The 17083-nt window shown below is 44.3% G+C and overlaps 2 protein-coding genes across 2 annotated transcripts; one reads left to right on the top strand and one right to left on the bottom strand.

Annotated features, from left to right (window-relative positions):
- Window positions 1–179: 179 nt before the first annotated feature.
- LOC308331749 (calcium-independent phospholipase A2-gamma-like) lies at window positions 180–3111 on the bottom strand (the record flags this gene model as incomplete). Its single annotated transcript, XM_080787239.1, has 2 exons — window positions 180–1849; window positions 3063–3111. The coding sequence occupies 2 exons, from the start codon at window positions 3109–3111 to the stop codon at window positions 180–182; spliced, it is 1719 nt and encodes a 572-aa protein (XP_080643365.1).
- Window positions 3112–3634: 523 nt separating this feature from the next.
- LOC308332096 (ras-related protein Rab-5A-like) lies at window positions 3635–14507 on the top strand. The gene is given in 7 exon segments (XM_080787732.1): window positions 3635–3893; window positions 7791–8014; window positions 9105–9160; window positions 9166–9252; window positions 10668–10790; window positions 11763–11856; window positions 13635–14507. Coding segments are annotated over 6 exon segments (642 nt in total). The 5' UTR covers window positions 3635–3893; window positions 7791–7848; the 3' UTR covers window positions 13751–14507.
- The last annotated feature ends 2576 nt before the right edge of the window (window positions 14508–17083 follow it).

Here is a 17083-nt window from a genome sequence, read left to right as displayed (position 1 = left end):
AATCGCTGAAAAGCCAAACATATAGCATTGTTGCGAACACCATCAAGATGGATGGGCTGAGTGAGGTGCAGGGAAGTGTTTGGATTATGGAACCTATTACTGTATATTTTTACAAACTTTAGACCGAATGTGAGGTAAGAGTCTCTAGCCGGTGACGTATGGGTTAGGTTGTGTCGGCGTTAGATTCTGGAGGACGGGGGCTGTCGCCTATCCAACATGTGGGCCTTCAGTCTGGCCCACTCAACCAGCCTCTGGATGAAGCCTTTCTCCCGGGTGAGGATGTGAGCCGCCCTCTTCATCTTCTCCTCGTTCCTGTCCAGGTATTGGAGGCCCTCGGCCCGCAGCAAGGCAATCTTCTCTGGGCGGCTCTCGTCCAAATCGATCCCCTCGCTCATGATAGGGTTGAAGCGGAAGTAGGTGTCAGGAGGAAGGAGGACATTCAGTATGGTGTGGATCGCCTCAGTGTCTGTGGCACTGCTGATGACATTGTCCAGCTTGGTCTTGAGGCTGATGGAAGCGCTCGGCTTGCCGGGGGTTATGAAGTGGCCCGTTCCCACCGACACAACGCATTCCACAGGCGTGTTGGGCCACAGAGTCTTGCACTCATCGATAGCCAGTGCCGTGGGGTTGTTCATCAGCAAACCTCCATCCCCGTGCATATCGCCCCCCAAGGTTAACTCCTCGAAGTATCCAGGGGCAGCTGTCGAGGCACGGATCGCCTGCCACAGCTGGTGCTGGCAGCCTCCTAGGTAGCTGGAGTGTACCCCGGGCCGGAAGTTGTAGTTCCTGAACACGTAGGCCTTAAGTGGAGTGCCCCGGTTCACTATGGTGCTCACCGCTGCCACCTTGGGGCATTTGGGGTTTCTTGACGTCTCCACCATGCGATCACTGCCCACCTGTTCCTTGAGGGTGTTCTCCCAGGTCTCACTGCTGTAGAAGGCGTGGTTCCAGCCCATCTTCATCCTGCCAATGATGGCGTTCTGCTTGAAGACGTCGGGGCCCAGCTTCCTGTATCGCTCAATACATTCGTCCAGGGAGAGTTGGTTTATGCCCAACATGAAACCTATAAGTGCTCCTGTGCTGACACCACAGATGTAATCAAACTGCTCATAAATTGGTTTTCCTGTCAGGAATTCCAGCCTGTGTAGAGTCTCAAGGGCAACCAGTCCTCTTAACCCTCCCCCGTCTATGGTCAGAATACGTATTCCCCGGCCTTTCACAGGGTCGTTGTATCCGACCAGACTGAGTGCCTGTCTTACTGCTGCCCTCAGATCTGGCTCACTGTCCTGTCTCAGACGCAGCAGACATGCAATCACATTCTCCTTGACTGCCACACCACAGGTTTCTGGAAACTCCATCAAGTGGGAGTTTAAGTCCTCCACCATGTTGATGTGAACACTTTCATCTGAGGCCCTCTGCATGAGTAAATGGACCAGACACCGGGTTTGATTGTCCACACTTGCCCGGTCAAGTTTCTTTTCCCTTTGCAGGAGCACACTCTTGCCTTTATCCTCTTTTGCCTTTTGCTCTTCTGTGACAGTGGCCTCAGCAGCCAGGTTTTCTGGCTTCTTCTCAACAGTATCTCTGGACGCTGTTGCCCTGAACTTTGGGATCAGAGGAGCAATGTAGCTGCCTATAAAGTTCTGGTCAGACTGAGCTGCTTGCTCAATGCCCTTCTTTGGTGAGGATGGGGCGCTTGTCGTACCAGGCTCTGAGGCCAATTTATCAGTCTTTGACACAAGGTCACTAGTTTGTTCCTTCTCCCCCTGGGACTGTGTGGCGGCAGGTATGGTCTCACTTCCAGTCGATGATGCTGGCTTGTCGTCCAACCCTCTTGTGGTACCTTTTTCTTTAACAACGGAACCAGTGCGCCTTATCTTTTTCCCACGGCCACTTGCAGATGCAGCAGTTTCAGTTGCCTGGAAAAGGTTAGATAAAGTTGACTTGGGTGTAGGTGTTGCAACAGTGGCGTTTGGAGGTGAATGGTAGACAGTAGGTGCGTTTATTGTCTCTCTGTCCTTTGACTTAACTTCAAAGCTGGTCTCAACCTCCTTGTTCGCTTGAGAAGCATTGGGTTTGAGTCTAGCAATTTTAGAGAGGAGTTCTGTTAGGGTGTTCCTGATGTTTGACATGTATTGTCTTAGACCGGCAGACCAGCGAGAGGTCGACGTTTTCAAACATCTGACATTGGGGTGGAGTCTGAGCAGCAGTTTCGCTTCCTGACTTCCTTGAATCTGTGGGTTCTGGAAGTGCTTCCACTTGAGATAACCAAACTTGTGGCTAAAGGGCTGCTGTACACAAAGACTGTAATGAGGATTTACAAGTGATGATTTCAGAAGCTGAGCTTGCAGGTGCCACATATCAATGGCTCTGCTTACTTTCAGCACCCATGTTATTGGAGCCAGTCTGTAAACCATTGCTTTATAGGCCAATAAGGTCAGCTGTTCAAAGGGTTTATTGTTCCATCCAAACAAACATTGCGTCTAGAAGATCATAGAAACATTTCAAAGAAGTTCATTCATAAAAGTGTTGGTTATGAAGATGGGCATGGGTGTTCCACCTAGCAAATGATTTTGAAATATCTCCCATTATCAACCATGTGACGTCAACATTTCATCATCGATTACATCACCATCATCAAACATTCCATTTTTGACTCTATGTACAGCTTTTGTCCCCACACGGCTCATATTTGCCATTGACAATGAGAGAAATTAGGTCGTATGTGCCACAAATATGACGTACATTTGTGGCAACACAAACATTAAATGCCATTGATAATGAAGGGAAAATGTACGTCATATGTAGACGAGCAAATCGGCTAACCAATCACAGTTTATGAGATGATGTATGATGATGTATAATGATAAGAGCGCCCCTCACTTCACACGGGTGTGATGATTTTTTTAATGCACCAAGTCTCTGTACGTCTGTACGTACGTGTAACGTGTGTAATCCACGTAACTCGGGAACAGTTCGCCCCACCGACTTCAAATTCGACACACGCGTTCCACACCCCCACAGGGAGAGCAGTGCCTGGTGTCGAGTCGGGCAGACCCCACGTATGTCCAGAACCGCCACGCCTCTGCCCGGGATCTTTACAGGGCCCATGCCCAGGGTCCATCCATATATGGAGCCTCTTCTGACATCACAACACTCCATATTTGGGCATGCCTGACACAGAACTCCATAAAAGGTACACATACAGAATAACTGGGTGGGGCATGCATTCCAGGTTGGCCAGAACCAGCACACAAGCATCTGCCCGGGCTCTGGACTTCATCACCCCTATATCTCCATATATGGAACTGGCCTGTTCTGACATCACAACACGGCACCTCTCTAGTTTAATAAAATATAAGGATTTTATTACTGTGTAATTGAATCCATATAACAATGAGACAAATCCTCAGTGATAATAACTCTGAGAGTCAAAAAAAGGACAGGGTCTAATAACTATACTATTACTATATTGTTGTATGATTAGTATTAAAAATAAATAAAATAAACATATATATATATATAGTTTTCATAGAATCTCATTGTCACAGTGTTGTGGCTAGACGCCCTGTGTGTGTGACGTGGCACGGGAAAGGGAGGGGTGGTGGTGGTGCGATGGAGGGGTGGCGGAAGAGCTTCTTGTTTGTGTTTTGGTTCTGAGGGGAAGTTGTTGCGAGAAGAAGAAAGAAAAAGGAGGAGAGAGAGAGAGACGTCGGTTCAACATCATCGGGGCTTGTTGAGGAGGAAAAACATTCAATAAAAAGTGTCTTCTCTCTCCCCCATCATCATCATCATAACGACAACTGAACAACAACATAGGAGTCGATATTTTAGATCGTAGCGTCCGTACCGTGGGTTGGTTGGATCACTGGATCTCTCTCTTCTTCTCTCAGGTACAGTGAGTACAGTAGTTGTCAGTTCGATCCTTGCTTGTACAGCAGCTGCTGCCTGGCAGGCAGTGGCTTGCTTGCTTTGGGGCTAATAATGGCAAAATAAGTAAATAGACGATCTACAAGCTCACAGCGTATCGCGGAGGCCAAGCGCTGTGGGCTTGTAGATCGGCTATTTCCCCCCGCGCGCGACGCCGTCTTGCGGACGAAGTGTAACGTTCGTTATTATGATGTGGCTTCTTCGTACTAAATAAATGTGTGACAAGTCACAACAATAACATACATACACCGCAGCAGGCCAGCAGCACAACTCTAAGCTAGCGAACGAACGCTCGTTTCGTTTGGTTGTTGTGTTTCGGGTTGTTGTTTTATATTGTGTCTTCGCTTGGGTATTTTTTATTTTTTTATATTCTTGTCTTGTCTTGCCTTAAAGGCTCCGAACCGGGACGATCGCAGGACAGGACGCCCGATCCCTGTTCGGACAGCCTGGGTCGTTTTTAGTAGGCTTGTTTGTGGCTAACGAGCTAGCTAAATAAAGGGGCAGTGGTGTGTCGTTGGAATCGGTGACCTGTCGAATCGTGTGACTCCAGCAAATGCAAAAATATGTACTAGTCTTTTGGTCGTTCTGTCAGCATGTTAAAATGACTAAACTATACAATCAAAACTGGATAATTTCCCTATGTAATCGTTTTTCAAAAACAAAATGCTATCTAAGTTGCAAAGGCTCAACTTATGTAACTTAGATAGCATTTTATGTAGACATTTACCAATGCCATGTTTTGATCTTGCTTACTGTAAATCGCTCTGGATAATTGTAGAATGTGACATGACTGTCTGACAGTCTGTCACCTAATAAAAGATAACAATGGATTCGATTCTGGGGAAAAAACACAGGCAAACTAAACGGTGCCCCCGGGAGGCACCGTAATTGACAGGTCTCCATTGTGTGTGTAACGGTGGAAGCGGGTCAGTTCAGTGGGTGGAATGCTAATGATGCTAGCGACCTGAACGTCTGGCTGCTACACCCCGAACCAGAACAACAACATCCCCCTAAAACGACTTTGTTTAGCCGTCTAGCTGGTCAACGAGACCGGGGGGACACCGGGGACCTGTCGTTTTTTGTTGACATGTCAGCCTGAATGTGTTACCGCAGTGTGTAAAGTTGTAAAACTCAACAAAACTTTTATATTTGTATTATAGTCGCCTATTTTAGCAAGCTAGGTCGCTAACGTCACTAAAAAAACAAGAAAGCTAATATGCTCAAAACAGTTTTGGGTGGAAAATGGCGTCCTCTGTCCAAAACCAAAACACATAATATGAATCTAATCTAAACCTTTAGTGAGTTGAGATGACTGCATTCTTTTAACTGCCAGATGTTGTGGTGTTTTGGTCAGGACAGCACTGCAGTAAACATGTTGACACTTGACAGTCAGTTGACTTGTCAAGTCAACAAACAAACAAGGTTGTTAGTTTAACAGATTCAAATCCTCAAATGGATGCATAAACTTCTATTTGTTTCCTCTCTGAGTTGCAAACGGATAAAACTCATCTGTGTTTTAAATACTTAATTGTCTTCCAGTCAACAACAAAAGTTTGGAAAGTAAAAATGTAAACAAGCGTATGTCTAATGAGGTCTTCCTGTTGGAACTTGAAAATCGATTGTCTCCACTTACAGTACATCACAAACATTCATTTCTCCTAGAGAACCCTGGTGATGTGACAGCTATTTGAATACATGGTGTCAAAAGTCAACAATGACTGGTGCTTGTTTTGTTCTTTGTACAGCAGAGCTGTTGCCACTGCTGTGACATCATTTAAAGGGCTCTGTGAATTTGAGCCAAGCCACTTGCACATGTGACAGACATAACTGCAAATTACATTGACAAAAATACTGCTTTTTGGGAGTTATGTTTGCAGAGAAGCTATATAACTATCTTATTATATACTGTAGCAGAGTAGGCCTACCTCAGCATGAATCCCCAAAGCCTAATGTCTCCCCTGGCCAAGGGGGATTCCCTCCTGGGCCAAGCGGTTTCCCCATGATGCAGGAGGAGACCCAGGTTTCAATCTTTGGTGTTACATGTACGTGTATTAAAAATGTAGTGAGGGGCGCTCTTACTGAGGAAAATTATATGAAAATTATGTCTTCCCGGTGTATCGCCTATCGCATATATACACACACACAACATATCAATGTTTACCGTATGTTACGCAATGTTTGTGTTTACACGATCACTCAAAATTGTCCATTCATTGTCAATGGCATTTAATGCTTGTGTAGAACAAAGTTTGTGTACACTACACACACACACCAAAAGCTGGACGTAGGAGGGGATAGCGCCCCTCACAAAGGTATAGCTAGCTCATAAGCACCCTTTAAGAACCCCTTTGTGTTCACAGAGCCAACTACTTTGCAGGGTAACCCAGTTGCACTTATGTAAGGGATAATATCTAGCTAGGTGGTCACCTAGCCAGATATTATCCCACTTATTACATGGATACCTAACATAAATTAATAAAATTTGACCCAAAACACAACCAAAAAAGTATCCCATAAGTGTCCGCTGGCTGTATCTGGCGTCTGCCCAGCTGCAGGGCTGGAGCACTGTAGGAAAACAAGGAAGTGAGTTGATCAAATAGAATCAGTTTTCGGGTACTGCATTGTCTATTTCTCGCTCAAATGTTTTCAAACGGCAGTAAATCAAGCGGGGCGCAGCCGTTGCTCAGTGGGTTTGATTGGGCAGTGGAGCGGTCTGTTATCAAGAAATATAACACTGCTGAATTCAGTGATTCACCAATCGGAATCAAGCATTCAACCAAGCCATGTAATAATGCCATAGAACAGATAGATATACGCATGCATTACGGACTGGTGTCCTTTGACATTGCTATGAATCATGGACATGTCAGTTCTTGTTCTATACATTTATTTCTGTGGATTAGGCATTAGCCAGTTAGCCACACACTCCTCCGCCTCAAGAGAACGGCTGTTTGATGGACTCATTTTGTGTTTATTTTGACAACTTAACCATTTGGTGGAACCTAACCTTAGTGAAACATGGCAGATTACCAACTAGGCCTACTGTGTTTCTCTTACCTTGTTTGTTAGAGAAGTAAAGAGAGATCCAGCTCTATCCTTGTTCTTGATGGAGGAGGAAGGGCCAGATAAACATAAAGTCACGACATTCAGGTTTCGCTTTAGAGACAAATTGAACAAATCTGACTCATGACTCATGACAAATTGTTTCCTCCTCCCCGGAGAAACTAAGATATCTGCCACTCTTTCTATAACGGCTCAGTGTCGTGGGCGGATTAATGCACATAATTACACCCTAAACAAGTTACTAGACAATGGACTGTAAGAATGTATGGCATGTAGGCCGGCAGAGGTAGCCTACTAACTAAGAAACAATGATAATGGCCTGTAGTGCTGTGGGTAGATGAACTGAACTGCCCTCTGTTATGTGAACATGGTGGGCTCACCCATAAGCACAGAATCATGTTTATTATTACTACATTCTATAAATTCATGTCAAATAAATAGTTCTAACTGCATAGGCCTCAAATTATGTCACATCATGGTTCGTTATTTGCCCGTTATGCTCTCTGTAAAACATAACGTGACAGCACAGCGGCCAAATATTTTGTGTTGTTTCAAATGCGGTAAGGTACCACAGTATCTGCCACACAAAGCAGGAAGGAGCTTGTTGGCGTTGCCATTAGTTGCAGAAGGAATGGCTTAGATTAGAATGATAAGAGTTCTTTAAATAAGAAGAAGGGGGAGAAAAGGTTGTCACTGACTGTTGAATGTGACAAGTTAACTGTAAAAACCCCACTGTCACCGTCAGCCATCCGTTGTTGCACACAATGTCAGCTATGTGTTTTGTTTTCTTTCCGTAGGCTCTTGCAGCTGAAGTCCTGATCGTGACACACAGGACCCAGGGGATCTGACGAGGTCATGGCCAACCGGGGAGGAGCTACGAGACCCAACGGACCCAACGCCGGGAACAAGATCTGCCAGTTTAAGCTGGTGCTGCTGGGCGAGTCGGCCGTGGGCAAGTCCAGCCTGGTGCTCCGCTTCGTCAAGGGCCAGTTCCACGAGTTCCAGGAGAGCACGATAGGAGGTGAGCTCCACGCTGACTGGACACAGCCTGCTGACTGGACACAGCCTGCTCCCAGGGCGGTAGAAGCTTCACTGTCCTGCTACTAACAGATTTTGGCCAAATTCAAAGTCTGACGTTAATATCGGTAGAGGGCGCTAAGTCCACGGGTTCATGTACTTTTTTTGGTCTCTTTTGAGAGTATGTTTTGCACTTCGTCCGTGTGTGCGTCCATCTGTTACCAGATAATCTTCGGCACCGTTAACTCGGGCGATGCCAAATTTTGCACACACACACACACACACACTGGATGCCAACAACGAACCTCTGCCCCAAATGTCCACATTGGCCTATTATAGTGCCACCAGGAGGCCACACCCTGCCTGGCCTGGTGGAGACATGTGCCCCCGTCCCCATCAGGGGATTTAGATCGCCTCATATACTGTATGAACTGTGCTTGAAAAATATACAAATCATCCCAGCCGTTTCACTCATATGGACATGAAGAATCAACAACTGACTACAAGAAAACACTAATGTTACTGCTGCAGAATTTGTTACGTTTTCGCCAGAAACAGACTATGAAATATGAGTTACTGACCGTCATAAACCGTCATCGGCGCGCTATACTCACTGGGTGTCTGCGGGTCCTGAAAACGTCTTAAATTCATATTTATTTAAAAGTAGCCAAAAAGGTGTTGGAATTGAAATTGTCTTTGAAGAAGTGAGGTAGCGGTCTGCATTCTCTGTAAGAAAGCCAAGGTAGCAAGCGAACGGCTTCATAGTTAAGGATCAATGGCTTATTCACCGTGGTTAAAACCTGTGCCTATAGCCTATGTGTTTGCTTTTCTTGCAAGTTTGGTGTTAAATTTAATTACAGCCTAGGTGGCGTTAAAATTGCTAAATTAGATTTCCTGATGCACACGGACACCCTGAATCACCTAACCATATCCTGCTTTTCCCAAAGTCAACATCCGAACCACAATGTGTATTGCCAAGTGAAACGGGATACTGGAGAGTGCTAGGGTGTTGGTTCATTCATTGACAAAGTTACAGCCACTGCGCACGGCATTGTGAAAGAGTACTTGAACCACACTTTGTTTTCTGTCCTCAGCGGCCTTCCTGACCCAGACGGTGTGTCTAGACGACACCACGGTCAAGTTTGAGATCTGGGAGCGGGTCAGGAGCGCTACCACAGCCTGGCGCCCATGTACTACAGAGGGGCCCAGGCCGCCATCGTGGTCTACGACATCACAAACGAGGCATGTCTACAGCTCAAACCTGTTGTTTCTACATACGCATTGACCCATAAAGACCCGAGGCCGATTCTACAAAATGTCTTTTTCCAAGTAGTTTTCTGAAAAACCTGTTTATATGTCAGTGGTTCTCAAACTTTTTCATGTCAAGGACCCCCCAAATTATAATGTATTTGGCCGCCGACTGAGTGACGCGATATGAGCTTGTAGATCTGCTATTTTTGAATAGCAGATAAAGTATAAAATAATGCTTTTTAGCTCAAATCTAAAACATCAGACTTTCCCAGTCTTAATGGGTTAAGAATTCCTTTCTTAGCTTTTGCTCTTCAGCAGAGCACATCAACGTATTTAATCGGCGCGTACGATAAACTCAAGACTCAAGACTTCTTATACGTTGTATAGAAGTCTATACAACTTCTATACAACGGCACACCACCAGGCGGTTTCCTGTGAACATTGGTGGGTAGAAATGGCAAAAATGCAATTCATGCAAGAAAACTGTTGCGTGAAGGGGGAGTGATACCAGCATCCCCACGAAGACTAATGCAACATGGTATGAAAAACTATGAATGAAAGTGAAGCAGTGCAGTGTATTCCACTGTTTGAGTAATGGCTGCTGTGCGATGCCAAGCCACAAACCCCTGTCTCCCTGTCTTTACCCTCTTTACCTGGCTTTGACTAGTCAAGGTAACACTCCCTATCGAAGTGAACATGTCTATTAATTAGGGAGACCAATAACAGCCTTAGTTTTAAATGAGTTTCATTTATACAATCCTTCCAAATAGTTAACATTTACGAGTCTAACCAAATCCCTTAACGAGACAAGCAAAAAGAAAGGTTGGCAGAAAGGAAAGGTTGGCAGAATGCCACAGGGCTGTCGGCATGTTTATGTTCATGTTCAAAGACTTACAGTGGAGACCAATTGGTTTAGCTACGTTTGATATCCAAGCAATTGTCTGACGCAAATTTAACGTGTGGAATGATTTCATTCCAAAATGCCCGAGGACAAACTGTTGCTTATGCTCAACAATAACATACGTGTAATGGCATCAATCAATTTACCATTTTGTAAACAAACATTAAGTCTAGATAAGAGGGAGAATCCTATTTTTAAATACGGTATTTTAAAAGCATTTTGGAATTAAACTCCCATGTGTTAACCAGTAGTCAGGTCTGTACACATACACAGTTGATAACTGTAGGGACTCGGGAGGGTGACCGGGGCCCTCGGGATTCCGAAAGTCATAACAGACATCATCTTCCCTCGTAATAATAAAATAAGTGTTCATTCTTTTCACGTGATTTAGTTTACACTCCCAAGACATTAGTGAGAAGAAGTATCTCGCCAAGTTGCGTGTATTGATAAAATCCTAAGGATATCCATCCCTAATACCAACGCTGTGCGTTTTGCCTCTGTTCAGGAGTCCTTTGCACGGGCCAAGAACTGGGTGAAGGAGCTTCAGAGACAAGCTAGTCCCAACATCGTCATCGCTCTGTCGGGCAACAAGGCTGACCTCGCCAACAAGAGAGCCGTCGACTTCCAGGTCAGGACAACTTTTTTTCTTTCACTGAGTGTGACCCCATTTGATCATACTTGATCGACCCAATGCATGATACTGGCTCAACTTGACCTTGACCTGTTTGAGGTTTCCATGTGGAGAAAGGTGTGTAAAATCGGGGAGGGGGGGGGGCCCGATGGACGAAGGCTAAAGCAGCCCGACGGCGAGCCGCAGGTTCGACTCCCGGGCCTGGCCCTCCTTGTCTACTGTATTATCAAAATAAAGGATAGTACCTGGTATTTGTGAAAGTACCAAGGGAGCTGAGGCGACACCAGAAGGTGACGTGAACTGAAAACTAGCTTGCTGATATAACTTCATGTAAGCTCCTGACTTTTGCTAAACGTTAACTAGCCATTGTAAATGTGAAATTAATCAATACTGAACTGATTACTGAGCAACCATGGCCTATTTGTTGTCTAAACGTTATCAGAAACCGCCATTGTTCTTCAGCTCTCTCCTGTGCATGAGGCTTGGATGTTGTTGATCTGTGATCAGCTACATTGAGGTGGTAGAAAACCTGATAACTGGTACCAAACGCAGTGGTGAGTTGAGCCTGTACCACGCAGTGAAAAAGCTCATAGCGCGCCACTCTGTGGCACGCTATGAGCTATAAATATTTGAGAAATAAATATTTATTTCAGAAAACTGGAGGATTTAGAAGATTTTTTTTTAATTTCGATGTCAGGCCTAAATGGGTTAAATAGGTTTTACTTTCATGTACCCTTTCGACAAGCAGCTCTGGCTGTGACTTCCTTGTCTTCACCTATTTGAAGGGGGAAAAAATAAATAAGCCCTTTGCTCCTCTAGGAGTCTAGGGTGCATAGGCCGTTGATAAATGTCCTCCATTTAACTCCATGCACTTTTGTCCACAATATGAAAGCGTGGTACTGTATGTGTGTGTAATGTGCGTGCGTAACTGCGTATGTAGTTTGTGATGTAATTGCCGTGTGTCGACAGGACGCCCAGTCGTATGCAGACGACAACAGCTTACTGTTTATGGAGACGTCGGCGAAGACCTCTATGAATGTGAACGAGATCTTCATGGCCATCGGTAGGTGACTCCTGCCATTTGAGCCTGTGGTTGCTGTCGGGTGGGATGTCGGTGGCTGTCGGAGTTACACAGAGAGTATTAGCAAAAAAGTAATACAAAAAGTGAAAAGACTGGCAAATTCAAAGCCAACAGCACAGTTAATTTTTTTTTAAACAAACCCTGCTCTGAAATCATAACTGATAAAGAGACCAGTAGGAAACCACAAGGTGTGGAAATCCTTTTTTCTTTAAATGCGATGACTGTTTTAACTTTATTTTCTCTGTCATGAGACCATTGTCTTCTCATGCAGTGCAATTTGACGATACATTTTGCCGTGCACTGCAATTCTAATTTATATTACCATTGTTACGGCCTCCAAACAATACAACAACATCAGTGACTCAAATTGGAGACAACACAACATAAAGCATAAGACACCACAAAATGGGAAGATTTAACGGAAACGGAAACAGAAACATAAAGTAACTCAATGCAGGATACTTTACCAAAATTATGAAACAAAAAGTGAGGCCTGCAGATGCTGGTCAAACGCAAAAGAATAGAGGGGGGACCAGGCCACCCCTATAGAGGGTATGCACATGACATCATCGTACCTGGAAGTTATACAGGAACGCCCACTGAGTGGCAAAAAACTACTTTCTGGCCTTGACAGCCCATTCATCCAAACAGAAAAGTCCTGTCTGATTGCATTAAACAATGTTAAACTCACCAATATTGCAGCTGTACGAAAAGCTTGAATTATCCTCTATCTGCAAAGTTTTTGTTTCATAAAAATCCACCATAGAAACGTTATGAGATACTTTCTGTCAAGAAATGCCCTGCATTTGATTATTTTTCAATTTTTAAGAGTGTCAAGAGTTTGGAAGTGCTTGTTTTCAATAACACAACATTTTGTTGTCTCCTGCATAATGTGACATTTAGAAACAGGACGGTTGAGTGATTTCCAACGAGCGCTTCCAAACTATAACACTCCATGCTGCTCAATGTTTTGCCACTGAATCTAGATGAGTGTCCTGATGGGAAAATCATGCATGTGCATACTCTCTATACTATAGAGGGTTATTTAACAAAAAATAAATAACTGAAAGCCTAAATGATGAACAATGTGGGTTTAGTGCTGTTGCTGGGTCTGTGTATGAATTGGAACTGAAGCCAGCCAGCTTTTATAGCAGTAGGGCTGCGGCAGGTGATCATTGGGGAACCTGCTGCAGGTGTGCCAGTCTGAAGAGGAGAGACAGTGGGGGTTGGGAACAGCACAGTAATTGAGTGAGTGATGATGTCATGGCCACACGTCACCCTACACACATCATGCCCAAAGCTCGTCTCTAATGCACACCCACAAGTGGTTGTTTATGGTCCTGGGTCATACCAGGTCCAATATGGCTGATAAGGACATAACTAACTGGTTTATTGCAGTCATAGCATTTAGAAACTTGAGGACATGTTTGTTTATTTACGGTGACCTGAGGACACACCCGTGTCACATTATAGCTTTAACCACACAAGCTCATACAAGTAGAGATTGGCAGTATTTGAAATACTAACTATGTAATGCATTCGGTTTTTTTGGCCTTTTAACTAAAATATTTGCTTCTGGGGGGTCCCTGGAACAGCATATTTTCAGATGGGGTCGCCTGCCAAATACACAATTTTGGGAGTGCTTGACATGAAAGAGTTTAAGAACCACTGACATGGAAACATACGTTTCTCAGGATTTAGAAGACATTTTGTATAATCGGGTCTAAATGGGTTAACTGATGTTAATTTCTGCCCTTCAGCAAAGAGACTGCCTAAGAGCGAGCCTCAGCCTACAGGCGCCAACAGCGGGCGGAACCGGGGTGTGGACCTGACGGAAGCTGCCCAACCAGCCAAGGCCCCATGCTGCAGTACCTAAACGTGAAGAACCAACCCCCCCCCCCCCCCCCCCATCCCCTTCGTTTCCTCTCCTCCTCCGAGCCCAGTACAGTAGTAAAACTAATGCGACCGATGCCTCGAAACGCCACTGCGTTTACTCCACCCAGATCCCTTGGCGTGCAAAATGACAAAAGGTGCCCTCAGTCAAAACCCACACCCTCCTAAACCCATCACACTGACTTCTTTAACATTTTACCCCTCACCCCTATTGCCCCCTTGTGATTCTACTGTTGCTCATTGAGACCTAGCGATCATCCTTGCCTCTCTATAGCTTCTTTCCATATAATTGTTATTACTGATGATAACAGACCCCCCCCCCCCCCCCCCCCCATCTCCATGTGTTGGTTATGATGAGCAGATTTGAGAGGCAGGCTCTGAGTGGGCTCGTTATCTGTTCTGGGATAAACTAAAGACTCTGTCGCTGAATCTTTACTAACGGTCTTTTCTTTTCTTCCTCTTTTTTTTTAAACATTTTGTTTCAATTGTTTATTTTTGTTTGTTTGTTTTCTATGTTGGAATTATGGGTGCATGTGTAATTATGAGGCCTCAAAGAGAGTAAAGAAAAATAAAGTTTTTAACTTCTGTCTTCAGTAGCACAGAGAAGAAGAAGACAAATCTGTCAGAGAAGATGACTAGAAGAGGAGTGAATTGTTGTACGTGTGAGAGAGTGAGAGAAGATGGGGAAGGAGGAAGAGTTCCATAGCTCGCTCGCTATTTATCTGCAGCTCGGGGGGGGGGGGGGAAAGAATAACTGAGACTTTTGACGGCAAGGTTCTCTCTGTCTCCATCTCTCACACTCCCTCCCCCTCTGGTTTCTTTCTTACAAGTATATCTGTGCTCACTGCTCATCCCCCCCTCCCCCTCCTCCTAGTTCCTACTGGCCTCCCTTCAATGTCCAAGGTCCCTTCTGTTGGGCCGTGCCTGCTTTTTAGCTGTCCCCTAGTGGCATCGTGCAATGTCTCACAGTCACAGTATTTGGATCTGTGACTTCAGTGTCTGCAAAGGACCAATAACGCAACCCTAACTCCACAGGGTTGCGTGGGGTTAGGGTTAAATGGCCGATGCTAACCGCCTCAACTCGGAGTGATTGCGGTCGGGTCATTGCGGGTTATAGGTCACCAAGTCGGCTCATTTCTCATATCGTCTCCTGCCGTGGTTCCTGGATTATGCAGAAAATGTGATGGGCCAGGCTTTTTTTTGTTTTCCTTTTCTTTCAGGCTATTTGGGGTTATTTGTTTTTACACCCAGTGGCAAAAGACGGGTGATGCTATACTATAGCGAGCGTCGAGCAAGGACCTGCATTATCTTAAGATCAGTCGACGCCGACATTTGTCAGCCTCTCCAAGTTACAATCTCCCATCATCTTAACATTAGGAAGTGCTTTAGACACATTGGTTTGTGTCACCCGTGAACAGAGTGGACCCTGAAATCCATCCGTAGACTCGCTCAAACATATAGCCCACACCGATGTGCACGTTAATGACTTGATCTCTATTTTCAAGCTCGCAACGTGTTGTGTGATGTGACACGTTGTGAGTTTGTATATCACTTTACCCAGGTTTTACGTTTTAATTATTTCCCAGAGCCTATCCTTTCCTCGCTGACTTGTACATCATTGTACATAACGAACACACACACACAAACACGTATACAACCCGTTAGAGCACTTCCCGTCACTTAAGTTCCTATAGCCAGCCTCAAACTCTCACAACAACCATCATCATTATTGTACAGATGACAAACAAAAATCCCACAGCTGGTCAATAACTCTGTTCCACAGGTTTCTGTCTTACTCATGCCTTGCACTAATGACGCTCATGAATATATCTTGTCATAATTACAGCCAGTGTGATATAAATATATATAAATATATAAATAATAAACTGTAAATAGGGTGTTGCAATGTAGTCTACTTTTTTCGATTTACAATTGACAGGACTAATAATGCTTGCTAGGGAGTTGTCTAGATAATCATTAAAAAAAAACTGTACAGTTCGCAGAAAGATGAAAAAACTGCCTCGGTCTGGGTATGGAATTTTGTTGCTGATCTCTCTCACCTTTTTTTTTTTTTGTATTATTTTTCCCTTCCCACAAACAATTGTTAAATTATAATCAGTGGTGGTCTTTATAAATGTATGTAGTGTTATTAACAAATGAAATGGCATTTATTTAGTGGTATGTCTTGTACCTTTTTTTCAAAAAGTAGAAAAAACAAAAACTATGTCCAAACGTTTTGGTTTTTTAACATTCTTGACTTTTTTCCGCACTTCGCACTCCCCCCCCCCCCCCCCCCCCCCCTAGTCGGACACTCCTCATAACTAGAAGTGATCATCCAGAAATCATGGAGTCACAGGAATATAAGACTAACTATCGGATTGCCGTGTCTGTCGGAAATGTTGCAGGAACAATGCACAAACGTTTAGCCAGCTTGCTGGTGCATCAAAGAAATTAAACAGTTAACACATTATGTACTTCATGTTTTATTTTGTATTATTTCTGCGCCTCCCCCCCTCTTTTTTTTTGTTTTGTTGTTGCTGTGGACACTTAATTACAGCCGAAACATTTAAATGCAAGCATTTTGCAGTACTGTTATGTAATGACCAAATAAATACTGAAATAAATTTGATCATATATTATTGTACTCATGTTCATGTATGTATGTCAAATTGCGGAAATTACGAAATTGCGGAAATTGAAAATTGCGGAAATTGCGGAAATTGTGGAAATTGAAAATTGCAAAAATTGGAAATTGAAAATTGCGGAAATTGCGGATTTTTTTTTTAAACACTCAGCAATTTGCTAATGTTTCCCATCCTTTCCGGTAAATACAACACATTGAGTAGGGCACTGCAGGGAGTTGAACCCTGTTCCGGTAAACCAGAAGTCCGACACCAGTGCCTTAGTTTTTGTGTTGTTCATTTACAGGTCCAGGTGTGCGCCTGTGTGTGTGTAGGTGCACGCTTCAATATAACCCATCGTTTTTTTCATTTTTTCCAAATCCTCAAAAATGATGAAAAACGGCGTGCTATAGTATATATTTTTTCATGTATCCCCTATATGGGCTACTGGCCACATGTGGCCCCCACCTAGCTTCTTAATTTTGATCTCAAAGTGCACCAGATTGAAGCATTTTCATGGCAAATTTACAATTTTTTCTGGACCCCCCCCCCCCGGCGTGGCAAAGCAGGAGGGGGGGGGCCTCAGAAAAATATGTTGCCTAGGGCCTCAAAAGGCCTAGAACCGGCACTGTGTATGTGTGTGTCTGTCTGTGGTTATATGTATCCGCAATGTGTCCGCAGCAAGACTCCAGCTT

The sequence above is a fragment of the Protomyctophum bolini genome, assembly GCF_963924005.1.
Source record: "Protomyctophum bolini genome assembly, chromosome: 17".
In the NCBI taxonomy this organism is placed as follows: Eukaryota; Metazoa; Chordata; class Actinopteri; order Myctophiformes; family Myctophidae; genus Protomyctophum; species Protomyctophum bolini.
The sequence above is the reverse complement of the archived record's forward strand: the minus strand, read 5'-3'. Positions and strand labels throughout refer to the sequence as shown.